Source organism: Schistocerca cancellata, chromosome 5, assembly GCF_023864275.1.
Source record: "Schistocerca cancellata isolate TAMUIC-IGC-003103 chromosome 5, iqSchCanc2.1, whole genome shotgun sequence".
NCBI lineage: Eukaryota > Metazoa > Arthropoda > Insecta > Orthoptera > Acrididae > Schistocerca > Schistocerca cancellata.
Window position 1 is genome coordinate 837100975 of NC_064630.1, and position 26629 is coordinate 837127603.

Sequence of the window (26629 nt, forward strand, 5' to 3'; positions counted from 1 at the left end):
AATAAAATGTATTCCAAACACTGCCTTGTAGCCCGTAAACTGTTTAAAGAAACATTGTTTCACATATTGCCTTGTCTACCAGGAATTGTTTAAACGATATTCCATGCACTGCAATGGATTTCGCGTCAAATGACGAACCGACTGAGTCTTTTTCGGGCCAATTCCCTGGTGGGAGAGGGTTGGGTGTTTCCCAGAGGTGATGTAATTAATTAGTGACATAAAAAGCGTTCTTATATCAGGGAGGAAGGGGAGAGGGAGGGTTGGAGGTTTCCACAGCGGTTTTGATGATGAGGGGGAGGGTTGGGGGTAGGGGTGACACGTAAAGCCAGTTAACCAAACAACTGGTCGAGGACGGATTATGTGCAGTGCGTCGTAATCCGTTTAGATGGACAATACGTTGAGGACGTGTCAGTCACTTGAGAACAATAGGTTTGCCCCAAATGTACGCTTGCCACTGATGTAGGGAACTCGCAGTGTGGGTGAGAATGACCTCTGTCCTCCTACGAAGAGCATCGTGCACGAGCGAGCTGTGGGAAGCCGCCGCCGGCCGCCAGCCGCTCTGCACCGCGGTGGCGCAGGCCGCTGCCGGGTGTGGCCCGCCGTGTCGCTGCGCCGCCGCTGTCGGCTTCTGTCGAAGATACGCGTTTTCGTTGCCAATTGTGAGACGCCGGTGGGGGTGATATCTATCTACGATACCACAATTACACCACAAGTTGTTGATAAATACAAAAAAATTAAATCAATAAATGATGCTTCTCGATACAGTCCGTCTCCAAGTTGTGATCCATATATAACAAGTAACAAAAGAGTAATGTGCCAGTATAACTGAATCTAAAGTACCTATTGCAGATAACAATTATATGAGACGGATTGAGACAAGAGCCTTTCACTGTATTTCTGGATATCTCGAGAGCAAATAAGAGGAAAATGTTAGATTGTCCGCGAATTTAAATTGAAATTATGAAAAATGATGTTTCACTTATCTTCTGTTCGGTTTCCATTGTACTCATTCTTGTTATTGACTCAGTTATTTTGTTAAGTCGATCACGCTTGCAAGTACAATTTCAGAGCTCTGTTCGTTTCAAATACATTTTTGAAATGAAAAGACGCAGGCTATTTGTTTCGTTTTTCCACATTTTATTAACGGTTGTGTTTGCTAGTCACACCCCCTCCCCCCTCCCCTCGACATTAGGTCCAGTATACAACTTGTACATGCTGCTAATGAAAACACTCTCTCTAAAAGTTTTCAGAAAAGAACTTTCATCAAACATAGTAATCACAATATTAAGAAAAGCACTTCATTCGTAACGTACATTCTTCGAATGTTTACAAATTCTTCAGTAAACAATAAGAGTCAAAATTACAAATGTTACTTTAACAACAAAAATTTGTAAACGTATAAATTATGCAAAGAAATACCAAATAGGCACAGGAATTTGAATTAAATACCATCTACACACGTACTCATATTTTCTATCGATATATATATATATATATATATATATATATATATATATATATATATATATATATATATATATGAAGCTGATGTAAGTTATATGCACATCACGAATGTATATGCATAAAATGTAGACTGGCAATGGCAAGGAAAGCATTTCTGAAGAAGAGAAATTTGTTAACATCGAGTATAGATTTAAGTGTCAGGAAGTCGTTTCTGAAAGTATTTGTGTGGAGTGTAGCCATGTATGGAAGTGAAACATGGACGATAAATAATTAAGCCAAGAAGAGTATAGAAGCTTTCGAAATGTGGTGGTACAGAAGAATGCTGAAGATTAGATGGGTAGATCACATAACTAATGAGGAGGTATTGAATAGAATTGGGGAGGAGTTTGTGGCACAACTTGACTAGAAGAAGGTATCGGTTGGTAGGACATGTTCTGAGGCATCAAGGGATCACCAATTTAGTATTGGAGGGCAGCGTGGAGGGTAAAACTCGTAGAGGGAGACCAAGAGATGAATACACTGAGCAGATTCAGAAGGCTGTCGGTTGCAGTAGGTACTGGGAGATGAAGAAGCTTGCACACGATGGAGTAGCATGGAGAGCTGAATCAAACCAGCCTCAGGACTGAAGACCACAACAACAACAACATATGCATAAAAGGGTGGTATGTGAAATATGTTAATGTATCGTATTGTATATCGCACCGTTTAGTAAACAGTGAGATCGCATCACTGACCAGTTTTATTACAAAGTGCGACTGTGCGAAGTGTATTAATGTCTGGTGTGGAATATTAAATAATTGTATCGTATTGTTTAGTAAAAAGTGAGACAGCACATTTGATAAGTTTCATTACAGGGCGCAGTCTTAATGTATGGTGTTACGGTGTGCGGCAGGCGCGATCCGGCCGTCGTGCCACGCGCAGGAGGCGCAGTGCAGCTCGCAGCCGTGCCTGCACGGCGGCGCCTGCTCCGAGGGCTGGAACCGCTTCGTCTGCGACTGCTCGGCCACCAGCTTCACGGGGCCCACCTGCGGCAAGGGTGAGTGCGGGCGCCGCCGCCAGGCTGACTCGGCTCTTCTGTCCCTCAGTGTACGACACCCTCCGCTGCTTTTCCTCACCCTTCCACAGCTTCTTACAACAGTGTAACTGACGCCCCGTCGATAGTCAGTTGGCGACTCTGCAATAAGATAAAAATGAATTAAATACTCAATATCGGGATGACTACGTATAAACGAGACCAACAAGTTCTGCTTTTCTTCGTGTCTGAGTCAGAGCAATGACTCGACATCCCGAATAGTATAGTGGCAAGTGTGGTACCGTAAGGCACAGTAAATATTCGTCGATATTTAATTTAAAAAAAAAAAACGCATTACCGAAGTAAGATAAAAAGCATCTCGGAAATAGTACAACAGCTAAATAAATAAAGAGTAAATTATTTACGAAGCTCATCCTAGAGACTGGTCCGTGTGTGGTACTCGCCTAGGACACGCCCTCCCGTGGTAGATCCTACGCAACGGCTCTCGCTGCTCGGCGTCTGCCCCGAACCTAGCTGAACGATACTGAAATGGGTCAGTCGGCGCTCGACAGATTCCTCGACACCAGGCAGGCTACCTCCCTTGTTGCAAATACTGACTTACATTACACTTATAAAATATGGCTCTCCGGATAACAGCCTTTTTCAGTTTTTAGACTCGTTACTAGTCCTGGTCGCTCACTGCGGTAATCATTCGTAATTCTGGATTCCGTGCCTGGTGCCTTTCAGTGGTTTCTCTGTTCAGTCAAAATCCCTCCCTGCCGGACGAGGGGGTTGCCGCAACGGCTGCTTCGAGGAAAGCAGCGCCGTGCCGTTGTCCGCCACCTCGTCACCTTACACTACCCAAAATAACGTGCACTCTGCTGCACACTTTTCGTAACGCTCTCGGTGAAAAATACCGTGTTTTGGATCCTGGGGCCGATGCAGAAAATTAGTCAGTTTCCACAGAACATGAAACCAAATTACTGCTTTCGGGGGCGTATTTATGACATTCCGTACGTCGAGGACACGAGCGAATGCATTGCGAATCGGCTCCCCAACACTCGCCACAAGCCGGGTGTGCTGTGAGCGCCACGCCTCGCCCACCGGGCCTCGTGGGTATGCAGATGAGACTGATGCTCGGTGTATCACCTCGGATCGCATAAAATGACACGGACCTAACAGGCTACTTGAAAAATGAGCTGCCACTCACATAGGGAAGTGTTATTTGATAAGATCCCGAACTCATCAGACGTCACGTCACGCCTATTGCTTGTGGTTGGAGGACCTAGCCGTTTCATTCGGATAATTAACTTTAGTGGTTGCTGAATGACAAGAGTTTGATCTAGTAAAATAATACAAGGCTAATCAAAAAGAAGGAACACATTTCAGACATTAATTGATTCCAAACTACAAAAGATGGTAATTCAATTTCAGCGTAGCTGGAAAGAGAATAGTTCAATTTTTAATGCTTTCAATGTGAGCACGACGTGTTACACGACGAATATCAAAACGGTGACTCATTTCCTGCCACACACGAAGCAGCTGGTCTCTCGTTATCGAATTCACAGCTTCAACAATGCAATGTCGCAGACTTTCAAGAGTGTCACGCATAGGCGGGATAAAAACGCGGTCTTTTACGCAACGCCACAGATAAAAGTCGCAAGGTGTGACGTCTGGCGCCGGCCAAGTGGCCGAGTAGTTCTAGGCGCTTCAGTCTGGAACCGCCCGACCGTTACGGTCGCAGGTTCCAATACTGCCTCGGGCATGGATGTGTGTGATGTCCTTAGGTTAGTTAGGTTTAAGTAGTTCTCAGTTCTAGGGCACTGATGACCTCAGATGTTAAGTCCCATAGTGCTCAGAGCCATTTGAACCATTTGAAGTCTGGCACGTTGGCCCGGAGGAGAAGGAGAGGAGCAGAAGACCAATTTCGTCGCCGGTGGCCTCCCGTGTCTCCAGATCTCTCATCTTGTGACGTGAAAGCTGTGGATTCGATAACGAGAGACCAGCCGCTTCGTGTGTGGCAGGAAATGAGCTACCGTTTCCACACTTGTCGTGTAACACATGGCGCTCACACTGAATGCACAAAAAAATTGAACTTTTCTCTTTCCAAGAACGCTCAAGTTGTGTTTCTATATTTTGTACTTCGGAAGTAACAATGTTTGAAATTTGTGAAACATGGGACTTAGGGTAGGCAGGAAAACGTGTGTGCGGGGCCTTACTCAGTTACCGTTGGTTGCTCAGTAACACGTACAGTCTATTTAAGGAAATAATTTTTTTAAACAATCATTTAAAACAAAATTGACTGTAACACAAGCTACACTGACGACTGAAGGCCTTATTAAGAAGAATTCAAATTATTTGTCAGCTGAAGGCCACAAGCAATAGGAATAATTTAAACAAAATATTTTTTAAACGTTTGACACAGTCAGACCAAATAAAGAAGGGAGTGATCCACAGACAGTGCTCCAAGGATCGACCTGGGAAAGTCCCTCAAACTTAAGTGAGGTGAGACAGGCATCCCAGTGTTATACTCACTTAACAGGATGGCAACTCAAACCAGTCACAGTTTAAACGCAAGACCAACACCCCCGCATAATCTGCCTAACGTCCGATGCCCGACACACGACACAGTAACGCGTGCCAGGCGGACGGGCGGACTGCACCCTCGACATCGTAAAACGACAAACATTATACAAGACAGCACGTTCAAACGCAAGGATAATCCGAGGTAATCACAACAAATTGCCTCCACGAATCCAGTACGCAGACAGCATTAAAATGACTGCTCATTCAAAACCACACTAGACACACACGGATCCGCGAAAACAATTCCACAAACAACTCAAACAATACTAAAACCAGTCATTGTGGAGCAACAAGGACGAATTACAAGTCGAGACAAACACAGAGAACCCAGAAGCCGTCGGAAGACCAAATACACGCCGTCCGTTGAGACGACAGAGCGAACGACCAACCAACGGTCGCTCTCGATCAAGTCAGGCAAGGCAAACGTCCCAGTACGAATGGAAAAGTAACAGCTTGTTACCGTGAGGTCACTTCGGCGGACGGACACACACACACACACACACACATACACACACACACACACACAATGGTGGCGGTTTCACTACTCGGATTTAACGATCCATTCAACTTAAACTCGCTGAATCCGGTCCTCGGCGTGGTCGTGCACTCTCGCGACCACATCCTTCCGTCGGGCAGTGCATGTATTGCCAGCTATCCCTGTGCCGACCTCACTGGTCCTCCATCTCAACCGAACTCCGGCACACGACGACCCGGAAAGATAGTACCACAGTACTTATAACACTACCGTCTGCTACTGCTATACCATAACCCTAAAGTTGGAGACAGGTTGTGAAATAAAACTATCTTGTTCAAGTAATTTGGTATAACGCAACAGAGCAGTGTTACCCTTTGAGAGGAATTTTGTTATATTGACCGCGTTGTACCTAACGAAAGTGGCTTATCGGAAGTGAAAGTCAGAATTACTTAAATATTGAAACAGTAACAAATATTTTTTTTTACCTAGCTACACTGTTTAAGGAATAAAGGAAACGGTCACCAGCCTAATTAGGCAAGAGGATGATTAACATTCTTGTTTAAGAAAACAGTTATTAGTAGCTTTAACGGACAAACCCAACCTATATTTTACCACACACGAGTGCAATGAACTCTGACACCTGCATATGTTCACGGTTAAGATTGGAAGCTGACAGAGCAGGACAGACTATTTGCATAAATATAACAGATAACGGAACACACCATTACTTTCAAGGCTTATTCAAACCGAATAAGTTTTATAACGTTACTATTAACATTCACTGCACAATCATAAATTGGACATAGGTTAAGTCTCTCTCAGTTAAATACTTAACTATTTAAAATGAAAGTTAATTGGAGTCCACTAACAGGTTGCTTCTCACTATCTTTGAATAAAGAAATTGTTTTCATAAATAGTGGTCTTACCGTTACTTGTTACCTAACATTAGCACAATAGGCAAACTGTGGATCCTGTTATACTGTTAATATGCACTTCCAGTACACAAGAGATACAAACACGTAGCAAACTATAACTATCCACTCTTGCAGTTTTCCACTTTTACTACAGTGAAACCTAATGTTGACAAATTTGCAAGAACTGACTCACCTTTTAAAATATACTACTGGCAGCACCATCATCATTAACTAAGCAACGTATTATAAGCCTCAGTTTTAAGAGCTATTAATCTTTAAAAGAAACTGCAAATTGTCTTTATTACCACAGTTTTCTACTTTCAAGTAAATGATTAAATAGGAGACTTTGAAACTCCATAAAACTTTAAATTAGACTGTTTCCAACCCTGGGAGGCTTTCACAAAACTACATTTACTACCTCCCACAATTTCACTAAATGCACAGTAAATCTGAAGACTCCCTTCTTACCAAAGAGCAAACAACATTATTTAATGTTCTGAGACTTTCATTTTTTTTCACAAACTGGGACACTCGGTAATCATAGTTTAAATGGAGAGGAACCTGAAAGGTGTTGTGATAGGGAAAAATCAAGGCAGGTACATGAATTCAATTATAAGTTACCTTATATTTGAGGACACTAACACATCCAATAAACTGATCCTTCACTGTGCATTATTATAGTGCTCCGTTATAGTGATTGCGCAGTATGGTGGCAACTGCATGTCGGCAGGTGGATTCACAGGCAGAATTGCCGGACTCTGTCATTCCTTAGTGGCGATGGTAGATATCAGTTCCAGAATAGCTCCGGTTCTTCATCCATCCATCCGAGGCATACGAAAGCCTCTCTCGGATCCAGCTCAATACACAACTTTTACATGGCAGTGTACGGTTTGGTAGCTCGTCCCCGACGGACTCTCGGTTCCACCTTTTCTACCTAGGTCAACCACAATTTGCGCGCGCCAGACATTAAATAAAACAGAACATTTGCACATATTGACATTTCTACAAAAAATTATTCACACAGAAATTACAATTATACATAGCTAGTTTTGTTCCCTCCAAATGGGACAAAGAATTTAAATGACAGATATACTACATTACATAGAATCAGATCACGACATCAAAGTTTTAAACAAAGAAAGGAGTATACAATTTTGTGTTACTGATACAAACACAGATACTCAATGTTATAACATTAAACTAAAGCAAAAGGCAAAAGAAATCCGAACAGCATTAGAGCTATGGTGTTACATACTCGCTATCGATAAACGCCGCTGCTGCCACTCACGAACAGAGAAAGCGAGCAAATGTAGTGGCGCCAGTGAACGCACTAAGAAAACGAGAGGTCACAATCCGAACACACGACGCCAACCTGTCGACGGCACGGACGCGAGCCGGAGCGCGGCTCAGTTTGTTTCTTCTTTTCGAGTAGCCCTGTATTTATTCATCATCATGCTCCTCATTACTCGTCGCGGATGCGAATAAGTCCCAAAGTAAGACTTGAAAGACTTGGCAGAAACCCAAACACAAGAGAATCACCAACGAGCGTGGAGTATAAATTGGAATCATCGAGCAGAGGTTTGAATCAGAATACCGCCCAGACATGCAAAAGGCACCGGCCTCGCTAGTCACAGAAAGAGCCTATGTGCTCTTCCGATGGGTCTGGAAGTCCGTTCTCTAGTTCTAACCGTGAAGATGTATCCGCCAATGAGATACGCGCATATGGAAACGGGAAAGCAGGGTCTCCCGTTCCCACTTGCAGATTTGTTTGTCGGAAATTCTGGAGATTTTGTTGGGCTTCGCACAGCGTTCCCACTGTAAGAGTAAAGTTTGGAAATTTGCAGAGATACCAGTGGCTATATATTTCGACTGAAGAAGTGTGTTTGGAGAACACACGCAGCAGGATAGTGGCAGGTGGACAGCTGAGGGCTGCACCCACCCACAGTTTACTACTACCAGCTGAGGTCTCACTCCTCCTGCTGTTGAGGACACGAGTCTTCCGCTGCGCCGAAGCTGAGACAGGAGGACCCCCCACCAGTGTGGCCTCCTGCACTCTAAGCGGCCGGGAACTCCTCCAGAACGCACCACAGTTCGTCTACATCTACACGTACGTGGATAATTTGCAAAACACAATTAAGTGTCTGGCAGAGGGTTTATCGAACCACCTTCACAATTCTCCATTATTCCAATCTCGTATAGCGCACGGAAAGAACGATCACCTATATCTTTCCGTACGAGCTCTGATTTCCCTTATTTCATCGTGATGATCATTTCTCCCTGTATAGGTCGGTGACAACAAAATATTTTCGCATTCGGAGGACAAAGTTGATGTTTGGAATTTCGTGAGAAGATTCAGCGGCAAAGAAAAATGCCTTTGTTTTAATTATGTCCACCCCAAATTCTCTTATAAGTTCAGTGACACTCTGTCCCCTATTTCGCGATAGCACAAAACGTTCAACTATTCAATGAAACATCATCGATATGGTTTTTCGGAAACGGAGCCGAAGGCCTTCTCATGTACCCTTGATGACTGCACGACAGAAAGCTTTACTCGTCGCCAGGGCCCGTCATATCTGACATTGGATTGTTGATGACTGGAAACATGTTGGCTGGTCGGACGAGTGTCGTTTCAAATTGTATCCAGTGGATGGGTGTGTACTGGTATGGAGACAATCCCACGAATCCGTGGACGTTGCATGTCAGCAGGAGACTACTGAAGCTGACGAAGGCTCTGTAATGGTGTGGGGCGTGTGCAGTTGGAGTGCTATGGGACCCTTGATACGTCTAGACACGACTCTGACAGGTGACACGTACGTCAGCATTCCGTCTGATCACTCGAATCCAATAATGTCCACAGTGCATTCCGACGGACTCGGGCAATTCCAGCAGGACAATGCGACATCCCACACGTCCAGAATTGCTACAGTGTGGCTCCAGGAACACTCTTATGAGTTTAAATACTTCCGCTGGTCGCCAAAGTCCTCAGACATGAACATTATTGAGCATATATGGGATGCCTTGCAACGTGCTGTTCAGAAGAGACCTCCACCCCCTCGTACTTTTACGGATTTACGGAGAGCCCTGCGGGATTCATGGCGTCAGTTCCTTCCAGCACTGCCTCAGACACTAGTCGAGTCCATGCCACGTCGTGTTGCGCCACTTTTCCTTGCTCTCTGGGGCCCTACAGAATATTAGGCAGGTACACCAGTTTCTTTGGTTCTTCAGTGTGTAAGTGATTAACATCGCAAGATCACACGTTAATGTTAGCACGAGAAAAGCCATTGCAAATGTGAAATGCTGGTACATTAAGACGGGTGTAACCGCCAGAATGTTGAGTGTAAGCTTGCAAACGTGCCGTACAGATGTCGTGTGTCCTTTTGTGAGATGGAGTGCCACGCCTGTTGCACTTGGTCGGTCCATATAGGGACGGAGTCTCGTGCGGTGTTATGTCTGAAAAAGAATATTCTCCGTTTTCGAGCAGCATCAACTGGAATAAAATTCTCGAGCTTTCGATGGCATTCTCCGCCATTGTCATCAGCAGTAAACCCGCTGACTGTCGGGGCTGGCACCGTTTTCCGCTTATGTATACACGAGTGCGGCCTGTGGCACCAATGGTAGAGGGCCTAAGCGACGCGCGGGCCGAAGCTGTTAGCAGCAGGACCGAGTGGCGCCAGGCGCCGCGAGGGGGCCGGCGCCACGTTCCACACTGCTGCTCCTGCCTCCGTCGTTGCTCAGTTCCGACTCTATAGAAAGCTCGAACTGACTCGGCTTGTAAACAGAGAAGACTTTCTTCAGATGTCGCTGGAGTTGTCATCCGACGATGTCCCATACGCGCTCGACTGAAGACAGATGTAGCGATCAAGCAGGCTAAGGCAACATGTATGTGGGCGAGCATTATCTTGTTGGAAAAAGGCCCCTGGAATGCTGTTTATAAATGGCCACACAACAGGTCAAATCATCAAACCGACGAACAACTTCGCAGTCAGGGTGCGTGGGATAACTGCTACTGCTCCTACTGCCGTAGGAAATGGCGCGCCATGCACGTGTAGGTCCAGTATGACCAGCTGCACTTCCTCAGCTGACCTGCTTCTAACCGACAGAAAGCTGGCGCTGAAGCACAACCAGCTTTCGTCAGAAAACACTTGCTGCCCTCCTGCCCTCCAGTGAGCTCTCACGTCACACCATTGAAGTCGGAAATGGCGGCGCTTAGGGGTAAGTTGCAATGTTCGCTTAAGGACGTCTGGCTCGCAGCTGTCCTTGACGTGGCCGACTTGTAACGTTGCGTAACTGTGATGCTTGAGCCGTCGTAGGGGGACAAGGGGGAAACAAATGGTAGCACCAAAATTTTTTTCTTTAAGAGGCTGGCTTTATTGGAGTGAACAGTAGACAATCAAATTTAAATAACAACTCTCCAGAAATATGGCTTCACAGGTAAGATTAAATTTATGATAGTTACATTTAAAAAAACATTCAACAAATATCCCTTAATGCCTTTAGTAAAACAATAAGTCATAGGCCTAATGGGAAAGTGCAATCCACCCCAGCATTTCCATAGATCATAGACACAAGTCGCACAGTTTAACCCCAAGGATTTGCCAAGATAAAATTTCCCCAAAACGTAAAAGATAATTCATTACACTAAAATGCTGCATCAGTTATCAACATAAAAATTCCCAAGGAGCCCAAGGCTAGATTTCAACATTTATGAGATCGCCGCACTAGGCAAGATAAAATTAACTCAATTGACAAAATACAATTACACCAAAACTCAAATACAAGTTAAAATTTAACACACACGGCGACAACCGCCAGCTCATAGTTCAAAACATTATTCAACCTTATAGTTGCGCAGATGTCATTACCGAGGGAAATGTGCGAACCAACTTGAAGCAACTATAACAAGGCATAGACCAAATTACAGAGTCGGCAGTCTACGCAGAAAAGTCGGCAAGAAACGGTAAACAAGTCAGGAAACGATCACCGTCGCCCACATATACACTCGCGCACGGGCACGGAGGAGCCAACCTTAAGCCAGGGAGGTAGGACAGGCAGGGTGCAAAAAAAACAATTCGTCACGGGGCCTACCGAACCAATGGACGGGAACTGCCAAAATTCACTCGACGCCCGGGTGAGGAAACGGGAAATCGTACGAGCGCAGGCCAGCAAAAACCCCAGACAAACACATAGAATCCCATAAATTCCAAAACATAATTTAATCAACTATCCCCCAAAACCCCGGAACTTGGCACAAGCGAAATTACAGGCCACAGGATCCAAAGGCACTCAGCAGAAGAGTAAGGGGGGAAAAGGTTAAACAAAGTTCTGCAACGGCACAATAAATCGCCAAGAGAAGTACACGAAGTAAGGTGCATCACCCCACAGAATGCCGAGACACATGAACACTGGGGTTTGCCCACGATTCCGACACAATCATAACAACGAATCTTCTTAACCATAGCACGCTGAACCACACACCAGCACCAAACTTCCGAGGATGGCGCCCGCAACGGAGAAGTAAACACCACTCGGGGGCCCAACGATCGAGAATCGATCGGGAATACCGCCGCCACGGCACAATGCTAACTGGCGCTCAAATTGCTGCTGTAAGTGCAGATGAGCCGATCACGACGGTATTCCCTCTAGGTAGTGCCACACGGCCCTATCTTCTTGTGAGTGTACATTCCCGTGACCACCGCTCCGAGCGAAATTTGAATACGTATCATTTTTGAGATGTAGAAAAACACCTAACAACTTTCGTTTATGTCGCACAACTGCCCCTCGGTACTGGATTTTTTTTCCATCAGTGTAAATTACGAACTGACGTTCTTTAACTACTACGAGCTAAACTTACTTTTTTGTTGACCTTAGGTCAAAAGCAATGTTGTTATCAGTTAGAAAACGTGTTCAATGAAACAAGTACTTACCTCCTACTTATGGCCTATATCGCACAATTGAGATATAAGTTGGTATCGAGAACTGATATATACAGGGTAGGGGCAAATAAAAATAGCCCATATAGCAGAGTTCCAGTGTACAAAAAACACAGCAGAAGAACGAGAAAACGATACTAACATAACTTCGAACCTCCTCAGCGAACAACTGATCACACCGTTCGCACGACTTTGTTCTCACGTAACTTTCCACAAGGAACACCCGCTTGTCCACTGCGAGTACGTCGTACCCTTCCCACAGACTTACTCGCACTGGCACAGCCTGCACTACGAACTGTAGCGGTGTGGATCATGTGCCGGGCTACACGTGGTGTGGTCGTGCGCATACGGTCACGTCCAATCGTATCCACTCGTCCGGGCCACTTTTGTTTGCCCCACCCTGTACGTCAGTCGAGTTCGCGATGCCGAAGAGCGAGGACGATGCGCGCGCGGCCGGGGCAGCCGCCTCGGACGCGCCGGAGTCGGCCGCTGGTCGGTCGGTTGGGCGTGGCCCGCCGGACGCCCCAGCGGCCGCTCCACACAGGACGGATCCCAGGATGACGACCCAGGCTACGGCTCCGGTTCATGACAGGATAGAACGACGATCGACAGGCGCTATTCGACCGCAGAAGACTACACACAGCACGACGAAACCGTATTCGGACGTCGGCCATACATCACATCACGACGGACGCAGCAATGAAGACGACCGCCAGGACTACGCCAGAAGACTCGAAATATGTCGGGAGGAGGACAAAGAAACGCTGAAGGGCATACAACGCCTTATCCGCTATTAACGGGAAACGCAAGAGCAGGATAACGACACCTGTCTGGCATCTCCATTTGTGGACTCAGATGTCGAATCACAGCACTCCCACCAAACGGTCGACGACGCGGAGATGGCAGCGGCCTTTCCAGCAGAAAACGACAACGACTCCCCACACGCAGAGGGGGACTTTACGCTCGTACACAACAAACGGCGCAGCAGCAACGCATTAGCCAAGGACTTAGCCAACCCAGCTAAGAGACGAACGGAGACCATCCCCACAACGAACCGATTCGCCCCACTGACACCTCAAGCTGCGCCTCCATCAACCACCAACAAGCCGCAGGCACAAACTTCTAATGCCGCAGAAGCCGTGGACAGAGACAAGAATGTGCTTCGCAAAGTGCCCCCAGTCACAATTTATTACACAAAGGATTACGTTCACCTCAATGAAACGCTCAACGGACTTCTAGAGGGCACCCTTAAAGCTATATACCAAAAGGACCGCATCAAATATCACTTTGAGTCCTTCGAAGACCAAAGGCGTGCAATAAAATACTTCACGAACCACAGCTTCTCCTATTTTACGCATCAAGCACCAGACGACAGGGAACTGAAAGTAGTTGTCAAACGCCTTCCGGCGGAAGTTACCGAAGAACAACTTTACTATGCCCTCAAGGAAAAAGGCTTCAACGTGCTACAAGTCTACCAATTTAAGGAACGCGACGAGAAGACGAAACAATTGATACCGCAACCTGTGTACCGAGTCACCCTCCCATCCAGAAAAGACAGTGACAAGATATATGATGTCAAATACCTGCTCTACACACGAGTGATAATAGAAACCTATAATAGTAAAGAAGGACCAGTCCAGTGCCGACATTGCCAACGTTTCGAGCATACAGCGAACTACTGCAGCATGCCAGCACGCTGCGTCCGCTGCGGTGGATCCCATAGATCGTCGAATTGTACCCATCCTAGGACGGCGCCCCCAAAGTGCGCCGATTGTGAACAAGAACATCCAGCGACCTTCCGTGGCTGCCCAAAATTTCAAGAACTCCTACGGAAATATACTAGAAGGACACCAAAGAAGTCGACCCCACAACGGCCTATAATTGCTAAGAACTCGGCCATGGCAGTGATTCCGGCCACCCAACAACAAGCGGCACCTCTCCCTGTGGAAACAATTGCCTCTCGACCACAACCGGCACCCAGAGTGACTCTCCGACAGACAAGACAACAGCGCTCGTACTCCGAAGCAATACGTGCCCATCCACTGACGCCAACAACAGCGGAGACATCATCTGCCTGGTCGACCACTTTTACACCAGCGTTAACAGATATTCTTCAACTACTCACCGCCCTCCAGCAGAAGCTGACGTCTATCCTCTCGCTTGTAGAAAGCGTACTGACAGCTTTTCAAACACCCTAAATGGATAGACGGCATCACACGAGGCATCTTAACTTCTGCATTTGGAATGCCAACGGCCTGAAACTGAAGAAAATAGAATTCACGGACTTCTTACATCGCCACAAGATAGACGTAGCATTTGTCTCCGAAACACATCTCCGAGAGTCAACCGACCTCCGCTTGAGGAACATGCACATCTACCGGACGGACAGACGGGACCAACGGGGTGGAGGGACCGCAGTTCTGATCAAAAAATGTATTCGTCACCACCAAGAACGTTTACCCCCACTCCAGACTTTAGAGGCCACGGCAGTAACAATCCACACGACGCTCGGAAACATTACCTGTATTGCGGCTTACCTTAGCCCAAAGAAGCCTCTCCACCCAGAAGATCTTTACTCCGTTACAGAGGGTTACGACAAGATCCTCCTTGGAGGGGATCTTAATAGTAAACATGTTGCCTGGAATTCCCGTAAGACTAACCCAAAAGGACATATGTTGTTTGCACTGGCTGAGAATTTACATATTTCCGTCCATGGACCACGGGAACCGACGAGGATACCTTACGTCCAGACACAAGACCCTGATGTTCTAGACATCGCCATAATCAAGAACATCAACCCGAATCTCCATCTGCGGACGGTGGATGATCTTTCGTCAGACCACAGACCGGTGTTAGGACTCATAGAGAGGGCTACTTTGCGACTCCCACTGCCGACGACAAGAACTTACGACTGGCAGCAGTTCCAAGCGTACCTCAACAACAATGTGCGACCCACCCAGGTTGTTACTACCAGAGAAGCGATTGATGTGGCAGTCGCAGTACTCACAAAGAAGATTAACGATGCGAAACAACGAGCACTCACGGAGCACCTGCTACCAGAAGTCAATTATGACGAGTTTCCACCACCACTGCAGGAACTTAAGGCAAGGCGCAATCGATTTCGGAAACGATGGGTCCGCTACCGCCATCCGGACGATAGATGGGAGACTCACAGACTAACCCGCGAACTCCGGCGGAAGGTTCAGGACTGGAAGCAACACACGTGGGAACTCAAAATGGACAACTTTCTATTACGCACCAAAGATGAATGGCGAATAGTTAAAAGTCTCAGACAACAACAGCCCCCCAAAAGGGCAATTCGAGGACCCCATGGCCTCTTGTACGACTCACTTGCGCAGGCGGAGCTGTATGCGGATACATACCAATAACAGATGACTACGCCCCCCACGGAGGATGGCGATGATGCACTCCACCGTGCAGAGGAGGACACAGCGGCGGAATGGGAAGCTATTCGGGAAGCCCCGACTACCGCTATGCCCCGGCTGACAACGCCGGAGGAAATTCGGAGGATTATCAAGTATAGCAAACACACCTCACCTGGAGCAGATAGAATCAGCAATACGGAGTTGAAACACCTCCCGAGAAAGCCTGTTGTGCTTCTCACCCGGATAGTGAACAGCTGCCTCAGGACTGGATACTTCCCAGAGGCATGGAAGATTGCCAGAATAGTGCCAATACCAAAACCGGGCAATGATCTCTCACACCCTGACAGCTACAGACCCATAAGTTTACTGCCGACGCTGGGAAAGGTACCGGAACGTGTCCTATTGAAACGCATGCTGGACATCCTTGTGGCACACAACATCATCCGGCCGGAGCAGTTTGACTTCCAGGCGAAGCTATCGGCTGAGTTACAACTACTGCGCATCACGGAATCTATCCAAGACAATTTCAACAAGAAACGACATACTATTGGAGTCTTTCTCGATATAGAGAAGGCTTACGATAAAGTATGGCGACGCAACTTGATCGTCAAGCTCCGACGTACCACTCCCCTACCAGACTGCTATTTAAAACTTCTCGACAATTTTCTTCAGGATCGCAGATTATATGTTCGCATTGATGAAAAGAATTCATCAACACGGCCTGTCCTCGAAGGACTTCCACAAGGATCGGTCATCTCTCCACTGCTCTTTAATTTATACATTAACGACCTCCCGACGGTGCCACATGTTACTGCCAGTTTCTATGCCGACGACACAGCGCTCCTGACTGCAGGCACCAGAATGGACCACCTCGTCACACGGATGCAGCGCCAACTAGATTTGGTGGACCACTGGACCTACATGAACAAAATAACGGTCAACGCAGAGAAAACCAAAGTTATTGTTTTCACACGTCGGAGACCCATCGTCAATGAACGCCTACGGATATCAGACCACCCACTCCCCTGGGCAACAACTGTAAAATACCTGGGAGTGCATCTGGACGCCAAACTGTTGTATAGTCATCACATTATGGAGAAGAAGACGTCTGGCCTCAAAATGCTGGGAGCTCTCCTCCCATTTCTGAAGAGCTCGTACCTCAGCCAACGCACGAAACTCCAGTTGTACCATGCCACAGTCGAACCATCTATTTTGTATGGATCGACCTCTTGGGGTACTACGTGTGCCACTAACTACAAGAAGTTACAGGTTGTACAAAACAGATGCCTACGATGGATCACAGGAGCCCAATGGTGGATCCGAAATCATGACATTCATCGAGCCTTAAGCGAATCTCACCTCTCAGACAAGGTCGAGGAGAAGGCACGAACCTTATTTCGGAAGTTGGACATGATACGTGACAGTACACCACAACTCACCACAGTAGGTACGGTAGAACCCTTACGCAACCACAAATATAAAGTACCGAAGGCGATAGTATTTGAGCCTCCGTAAATGATATCCCTACGTACTTGTCCATAATTTAAGGACATATCGCCCTTTAGCACTTCTCCACACATGTTTTCAAATACACACCAAAAGCAGCGAGTTAAAGGACCCTTCTGTGTGCCCAAACTAAAGCTGAAAGAAGAATAAATAAATAAAGAGAAAATTTTTACCCCTTCCATTCCCTACAGAAGTAAAAATCAACGAAGTTGATCAAACTTCAGCACCACCACACAAAAAAAAAAGAAAAAGAACGTGTACGTGTACGGGATGAGGCGGCGGACGGCGGACTGTTGCAGAGGCGACGACGCTGACGTTCAACGGCAGCCAGCACGTGACGCTGACGGCGGCGGGCGAGGAGTGGCGCTGGCAGACGGAGGAGGTGTCGCTGCGCTTCCAGACGGCGCGCCCGCTCGGCCTGCTGCTGGCCACGGCCGCCGACAGCTCGCACGACCGCCTCGAGCTCAGCCTGCTGGCCGGCCGGCTGCGGCTCGCGCTGCGCGTCGCCGACCGCGAGAAGGTGCGGCCCGCCACTCCTCTCCTGTTTCCTCCCTCCTCCTCCGCCTCCTCCTCTTCCACCCCTCGTCTTGCGTCCATTCTGCCGGTAACTTCTGTTTAAACCTACCTGCCTCTAATTTGTCTTTCCTTTTACACTTTCTGTTAACGCATACAAACTTGCTATCACTACTCGTGTTTCCACTATTTCTTTCACAAATACTTATGTGTTGCACTCCATATTAGAGACAAGACTAAATATAACGTGTGTATATCGTAACGAATGTAATGTTAAATATATAGAATGACTTCTTAGATTGAGAAAGGGCCTAAATCCGTAATCTAGCTGAGCTAAATACGCTGATGAGCCGAAACATTATCACCACTGCTCGATGAGAGGCTGAACGCCTCCTGGTGGTATCGCTGACCGGAATAGAGACGAATGGCCAGTTATCGTAACGGAGATACTGGTCGCAAACACGGAAATCCACTGATATAAGCGGTTTCGACAGAGGGTACCTTGTCGTGGCGCTGCGGCAGGAAACGAGAATCGCTGAAACGGTGAAGCCGGTCGCCTCCTGGCGTACTGCTGTCGCCAGGACCAATGGTGAAATAACGAGAAGGCCGTACGGTATTTGACAACCGTGCCTCGTCACTAGACGTAGAGGTCGCAGGTTCCCCTCATCGTGTAACCCGGGACAGGCAGCGTTCTGTGCCAGATCTGACGGCAGAGCACAGTGCTGGCGCAGGGACAGGTGTTTCGGAGCCACTGTCGAACGTGGAGCTCTACGTCACACGACTGCTGCGCCTTCCTGCATTGACTGGACGACACCGTCAGTTACGACTGCAGTGGACACAGCATTACTTATTTTCCATCGCGGATCAATAGAAAAGTGTCATCTGTCGAACGAATCACATTTCTTGTTTCGTCAGGTCGACGTTTGTCTCCTTACACGCCGTCATCCACTCGAATGGCTGTTTGAAGGCGCACCGCGCCACCTACGTGCAGGCTGGTGAGAGCAGAATTGTGCTACGGGCTAACCGAGTTGGGCTTCTATGGGACCTATGTTAGTACTCGAAGACAGCATGACACCAGGGAATTACGTGAACATTATTGCGTACCACCTGCATCCCTTCACGGTTCAAGTCTCCCCCTACAGCGACGGCATCTTCCAGCAGGAGAACTCTCCGTGATGAGAATCGTGCTGCAATGATTTGAGGAACGTGACAGTAAACTCACGTTGATGTCTTAGGCAGCCAAAACCCCTCATCTGCACCCACTGGAACACATATCCGGCATCAGCTGCGTGCCCACGAATCACCGTCCCGTAATTTGCGGGAATCTTATGACCTGTGAGTGCTCACAGTGTGAGGTGTGAAGTGTGCGAAGTGTAATCATCGCTGTACTGTGTTTCAAAAGTGGACCAACACGCTCTTAAACAGGTGCTCATAATGACTGAAATTTTAACTCTGCAACGGAGTGTGCACTGAGGTGAAACTCCGTGGCAGATTAAAACTGTGTGCCGGACTGAGACTCGCACTCGGAACCTTGGCCGTTCTTGAGCAAGTGATCAACCATCTGACGTACCCAGGCACGACTGACGCCCCGTCCTCACAGCTTTAATTCCGCCATACCTCGTCTCCTATCTTTCAAACTCCACAAAAGGTCTCCTTCAGACCTTGCAGAACTAGCACTCCTCGAAGAAAGGATGCTGCGGGGACATGGCTTTTTCACAGCCTGGGGGATGTTTCCAGAATTAAATTTTGATTCAGCAGTGGACTGTGCTCTGACATGAAGCTTCCTGGCACATTAAAACTGTGTGCCGGACCGAGACACGAACTGGCGACCTTTGCCTTTCGTCGGCAAGTGCTCTACCAACTGACCTATCCGAGTACAACGCACGACACGTCGTCACAGCTTCATTTCAGCCAGTGCCTCCTCTCGTGCCTTCCAGATACTACGGAAGTTCTCCTGCGGGTCTATCACTCTAGCGAAGCCATCCTACCGCAATATCCTTTTTTACGGGAGTGTTAGTCTTGCAAGTACTAGTTTGTTCAGTTTGGTAGGTAGGAGGCGAGATAGTGGCGAAAGTACGGCTGTGAGGACTCGTCGTGAGTCGTGCTTGGGCAGCTCTGTTGGTATAGCACTTGCCCGCGAAATGCAAAGCTCCCGAGTTCGAGTCTCGGTCCGGCACACAGTTTTAATCGTATCAGCGCACATCAGCTGCAGAGTGAAAATCTCGTTCTGGAAGAAGCCAGATACCATGCCACGCAGTCAAAAATTAAGAAATTAAAAGAAATATCGCTAAACCTGGAATCAAACTCGACTACTGTAATGTAAAGCAGACTTGACAGCAGAGTACTCAATTAAGTTGCCCCTCATACTCGTGATAACAGTATTCTCAAGTTGCCCCTCTTTGACTACCCTTTCTGCCGAAAATGTGGACGGGATGAAATTTTATTACATGCATTTCTGTTGTGTTAATACGCAAGGGGTCGCGGCGCGGCGTCGTGGTGCGTGAATTTCCGTTCGCACTTTACGGTACAGAATCCTCCCCCATAGCTAAGTGGTCAGTGCACCTGGCTGCTGTGCAGAAAATCCCGGTTCGGTTCCCGGTGCTATGTGGGATTTTTCCTTGGTGGCAGGACTCGGCCGAGTCGCATTTTAGCCTCGCGATGCCAGCTGAGGAGGTGCCTGACTGAGAGATAGCGGGTGCAAGGCCGAGGAAGCCGGCAGCGACCGCGAGAGTGGCGGGCGCTCCGTACCGCGTCCAAGTGACATCTCGGCAGAGGGTGACACGGTGATCGGTCGGTCCCGATTCGTCCGTCTGGGCCACAATGCAGACCATGAGGGGGAGAGAGGTGAGATACAGCAATATGTTTTAGATAAATGTTGTTGGTGCAAGAAGGGTCACGCATTGCTACTAATGGCCGTGAATTTGAACGTGATTTTGAGGGTGAGTTAAAGGTTGAATTAGAACACTATGTTTGAGTTAAGATTTGAATTTTACGTATAAAATGATAAATTATTCGAGGTCATAGAAAGGTTCAATGAACCTCAAATAAGATAATATGTTTTTAGTTCTAGTAGGGATTAACTCGAAATACAGTAGGGATACAGCAAAATACAATGTTAGATACAAACTGGAAAGGACATAAGGGCCTCATATCATTAGCAATAATCACGATCTTAAAGTTGATTACCGAAGGTTGAGTTTTGTTTCATGGAAACCGTATTTGTGACGTCTGGTTTGGAAAGAATGAGCCAGCCGTTGAGGCCGACCGGTTCTAGACGCTTCAGTCCGGAACCGCGCTGCTGCTACGGTCGCAGGTTAGAATCCTGCCTCGGGAATAGATGTGTGTGATGTCCCTAAATTAGTTAGGTTTAAGTAGTTCTAAGTCTAGGGGACTGATGGCCTCAGATGTTAAGTCCCATAGTGCCTAGAGCCATTTGAACCATTTTTTGGAAAGAGTGAAGAGAGGTTTGACCTTTAAGGTTTAATTAACGTATTAATTCGCAAAAATAAATACATCACAAGTTATAAATGTTATTTTGACACTTGCAAGACAGAACAAAAATGTCAGAACGTGGATTATAGGTTTACATGTCGGTAAGTGAGTTTCCTCGCCTCTCGTTTCACGAGATGCTCCTTCCAGCTTGTGTCTAACATTATACTTTGCTGTATCCCTCCTCTATTCCGAGTTAATCCCCACTAGAACTAAACACATCACTTGGAAAATCACGTTGAAGGTCTCGGCCATTAGTACTGATGTGTGACGCTGTTTGCCACCTACAACTTTATCCGAAACATTTTGCTGTATCTCATCTCTATTCGATGTATTCCTCATTATGGATTAAAATGGTTGAGCCAAAACCTTGTGACCATCTCCTTAATAACGAGTAGCTCCGAATTGGGAACACAGTACAGCAACGATCCTCCGTGGCACGAACTCAACAAGCCCTCCAGCGTTTGCTGGACAGGGCACCCTCTTGCCCTGGAAATGAGAAATCATTTCCAAAGGCGGAAGAACCAGCTGATGGTCAACGGCATAGGGTGTGGAGGGCAACGGGAAACCACCACATTAAAGAACTACGGTTGTCCCAAGCATCAGCAGTAAAGAATGTCAGTATCTTCTGTAAAATTTTCCGGAGATAAAATAGTCCCCCAATCGGATCTCCGGGTGGGGGCTTCAAAAGATACAGACAACGTGAAGGAAAAGAATCCCAATTTTAAGGTTGCCACTTGCAATATGAGAACACTGCTTCAGTGTAGCAGGCTAGAAAATTTAAAACTTGAATTGGAACGACTGGAAATCGATATCCTAGGCATATCGGAGATGAGATGGCCCCAACCAGCTGATTTCTGGTCTAGAGAATACAGTGTCATTTACTCCGGAACTGACCAAGATACACTCCTGGAAATGGAAAAAAGAACACATTGACACCGGTGTGTCAGACCCACCATACTTGCTCCGGACACTGCGAGAGGGCTGTACAAGCAATGATCACACGCACGGCACAGCGGACACACCAGGAACCGCGGTGTTGGCCGTCGAATGGCGCTAGCTGCGCAGCATTTGTGCACCGCCGCCGTCAGTGTCAGCCAGTTTGCCGTGGCATACGGAGCTCCATCGCAGTCTTTAACACTGGTAGCATGCCGCGACAGCGTGGACGTGAACCGTATGTGCAGTTGACGGACTTTGAGCGAGGGCGTATAGTGGGCATGCGGGAGGCCGGGTGGACGTACCGCCGAATTGCTCAACACGTGGGGCGTGAGGTCTCCACAGTACATCGATGTTGTCGCCAGTGGTCGGCGGAAGGTGCACGTGCCCGTCGACCTGGGACCGGACCGCAGCGACGCACGGATGCACGCCAAGACCGTAGGATCCTACGCAGTGCCGTAGGGGACCGCACCGCCACTTCCCAGCAAATTAGGGACACTGTTGCTCCTGGGGTATCGGCGAGGACCATTCGCAACCGTCTCCATGAAGCTGGGCTACGGTCCCGCACACCGTTAGGCCGTCTTCCGCTCACGCCCCAACATCGTGCAGCCCGCCTCCAGTGGCGTCGCGTCAGGCGTGAATGGAGGGACGAATGGAGACGTGTCGTCTTCAGCGATGAGAGTCGCTTCTGCCTTGGTGCCAATGATGGTCGTATGCGTGTTTGGCGCCGTGCAGGTGAGCGCCACTATCAGGACTGCATACGACCGAGGCACACAGGGCCAACACCCGGCATCATGGTGTGGGGAGCGATCTCCTACACTGGCCGTACACCACTGGTGATCGTCGAGGGGACACTGAATAGTGCACGGTACATCCAAACCGTCATCGAACCCATCGTTCTACCATTCCTAGACCGGCAAGGGAACTTGCTGTTCCAACAGGACAATGCACGTCCGCATGTATCCCGTGCCACCCAACGTGCTCTAGAAGGTGTAAGTCAACTACCTTGGCCAGCAAGATCTCCGGATCTGTCCCCCATTGAGCATGTTTGGGACTGGATGAAGCGTCGTCTCACGCGGTCTGCACGTCCAGCACGAACGCTGGTCCAACTGAGGCGCCAGGTGGAAATGGCATGGCAAGCCGTTCCACAGGACTACATCCAGCATCTCTACGATCGTCTCCATGGGAGAATAGCAGCCTGCATTTTTGCGAAAGGTGGATATACACTGTACTAGTGCCGACATTGTGCATGCTCTGTTGCCTGTGTGTATGTGCCTGTGGTTCTGTCAGTGTGATCATGTGATGTATCTGACCCCAGGAATGTGTCAATAAAGTTTCCCCTTCCTGGGACAATGAATTCACGGTGTTCTTATTTCAATTTCCAGGAGTGTAGACCAGGAATGGGAGCAGTTGGAATAATTCTAAGGAAAAACTATGGCTCACGTGTCAAGGGATATGTACAATATAGCTCTCGAATAATACTAGTCAAACTTGAAACTAAACCAAAGAACACTGTGATAATATACATGCCAACATCCAAAGAAGAAGATGTAGTCATTGACGAAATATACGAAGAAATAATTAATGCGATGAGAAATGTTAAGGGAGATGAAAACTTGATTGACATGGGGGACAGGAACGCGATTGTGGGTGAAGAACCGGAGGGAGGAATTGTAGGCAAATATGGACTTGGAAAAAGAATTGAAAGTGGACACCGACTAATCGAGTTCAGCTCGATGCACCAATTAGTTGTTGCAAAACACACTTTTCCAACATCACAAACGAAAAAGATATACATGGAAGGCCCCTGGAGAGCTGAGAAGACAGCAGATTGATTACATTCTAGTGAAAGCATGTTTCAGGAACCAGATAAAAGATTGCAGGAGCTATCCATCAGCAGATATAGGCAGTGATCATAACCTGGTCGTCATGAAAACTTCACTGAGTTTCAGACGTTTGAAGAAGAAGCGAGTAAAACTGAAATGTGAACTAGAAAAACTGGAAACTGAGGGACTGGCAAAGCGCTATACTCCTGAAACAGACAACCTAGCTAAGAATTTTCAACATAGTGGAGCAAATGAAGACTGGGATCAAATTAAATCTGGTATATACAAACCATCAGAAAAGATAGTTGGAACAACTGAACCCAAAAGGAGGAAATTGATTACAGCAGATATTATTGAGCTTATAGAAAACAGGAGATTATACAAAAATGCAACTGATGAACAAGGAAAAGCTAAATACAGAAGACTAAGGAATTTAGTTAATAGAGATGCGAGGAAAGCAAAAGAAAGTTATCTTGAAGACATGTGCAGAGAAGTGGAAGAAAATATGCAAAACGGAGGAACTGATTTAGCCTACAGAACAGCAAATCAGTTTTTTAAAAAACGTAAAGCAACACTCTCTGGCTCAATAGAAAATAAAGAGGGGAAAATGATGTTTGATGAAGACATGGTGAAGAGATGGACAGAATACATAGAGGAGTTGTATGAAGGAACACCTCTTTCGGAGGAAGTAATAGGAAGAGAAGAGCAAGTAGACGAAGATGACATGGGAGATGACATTCTGCAAGAAGAGTTTGACAGAGCTCTAAAAGAACTACGGGACAACAAAGCAACGGGTATTGATGACATCCCTGCAAAGCTAATAAAGAATGCTGGTGACAGCATGAAAATGATGATGCTTAAACTTATTATGTCCATTTATAACACAGGAGAGATACCAACAGACTTCCAGAAATGTATCATTGTTCGTATACCAAAGAAGGCATCAGCTACAAAATGCGAACAGTACCGAATATCACATGCATCAAAAATTCTCATAAACATAGTTCTGAAGAGAATTGAAGAGAAGGTGGAGGATATGCTGAGTGACAACCAGTTTGGTTTCAGAAGGGGACTGGGAACAAGGGAGGCGAGTCTGGCACTGGGACTCGTTATCGAAAAGCAAAGAAACCGACTTGTATTGCCTTTGTAGACATGGAAAAGGCATTTGATAACGTTATCTGGCAAGAGATGTACAGAGTGCTTGAGGAAAAGTGGAATAAAGTACAAAGACATCCGTGTGGTAGTTTCTATAAGAATGAGGTGGCAGTGATTAGGAACTGTCACCAGGAACAAGAAGCAAATATTAGAAAAGGGGTACGACAAGGATATGCCCTCTCTCCTCTTATATTCACTGCTTATATCCAGGAAGCTATAGACAAAGTTCGAGAAATTACTAAGGTTGGGATCAAAATTAATGGGCAGAAGATAGATATGCTACGTTATGCAGATGATATTGCTATAGTCACGGAGACAAAAGAACATCTAGAGGAAGTCCTCAGAACAATGGAAAAAATTCTATGCAATCAGCATGGAATGAGAATAAATAAGACTTAAGTGATGGTTTGCAGTACAGGAGCAGAATATGAACCTCTGAAATTGATAATTGGAAGAGAGGAGCTGGAAGTGATGGGGGAATTTACTTACCTGGGAAGCAAAATCACAAGGGATGGTAGAAGCCGGAAAGAAATTGCGAGCAGAATACAAAAGGCCAAAATTGCATTTAATCGGAGAAGGAACTTACTCACCAGCAACAAAAGTCTGAAAATAAGGAAACGTATAATGAAAGGTTTCGTTTAGAGTGTGGTCCTATACGGATGTGAAACTTGGACAATTGGAAGAGAAGAGAGAAGACGGCTAGAGGCCCTGAAGATGTGGTGCTATAGAAGGATGACGAAGATCAGCTGGAGAGACAAAGTAACAAATGAAGAGGTGCTTAGAAGAGTACAGGAAACCAGATCTCTGTGGAGGCACATCCAAACAAGAAGAGACAAATTTGTAGGGCACATCCTACGACACAACAACATAATTGGAACAATAGCAGAAGGAGCTATTGAGGGAAGGAATCGGCGGGGGCGACCAAGGATATCATACATGCAACAGATCATGAATGACGTTGGATGTAAGACATACGTGGAAATGAAGAGGAAGGCAGACAGAAGAGAGGAATGGCGCTCTGCTGCAAACCAATCTCACGGTTGAACAGTAGAAGAAGAAGTAGTTTATGCTGTACCAATACTGACCGTACGTCTGTTAAACTTCGGGGTGCACACTTGGATTACAAATTAACTTGGAACCTGCACACGGATTTTATATGAATTAAATTATCAAGACGCATTACATAATAACGTAGAACAAGTCTGAGTGAAAACATGATGCTTTGCTCCTGTTATGCATTTTTGCATATAGATATAACATAGTGCCTACTGCTTTGGAGCGAGTTGACTGGGGCAAAAAGAGTTTTTATGTGGCACAAAAAGATAAACAGATGTGTATCAGGTGTTTCTAGAAACAATGCCTCCTGTGGGCCGCTTTTCAAGAAACTGGGAGTCATGACAGTCCCATCATAATTCTCTAGTCTTCACTAAAGAAAAC

The 26629-nt window shown here is 46.8% G+C and overlaps 1 protein-coding gene across 6 annotated transcripts in view; it reads left to right on the forward strand.

The window, feature by feature from the left end:
* The window catches only part of LOC126187518 (neurexin-1a), a 2258738-nt gene that overhangs the window by 1855033 nt on the left and 377076 nt on the right, over positions 1 to 26629 (forward strand). For all 6 annotated transcript variants that reach the window (XM_049928650.1, XM_049928652.1, XM_049928651.1 and 3 more), the window contains exons 12-13: positions 2357 to 2500; positions 17573 to 17793. In XM_049928650.1, the coding sequence (XP_049784607.1) occupies positions 2357 to 2500; positions 17573 to 17793 (365 nt within the window). The remainder of the gene's footprint in view (positions 1 to 2356; positions 2501 to 17572; positions 17794 to 26629) is intronic.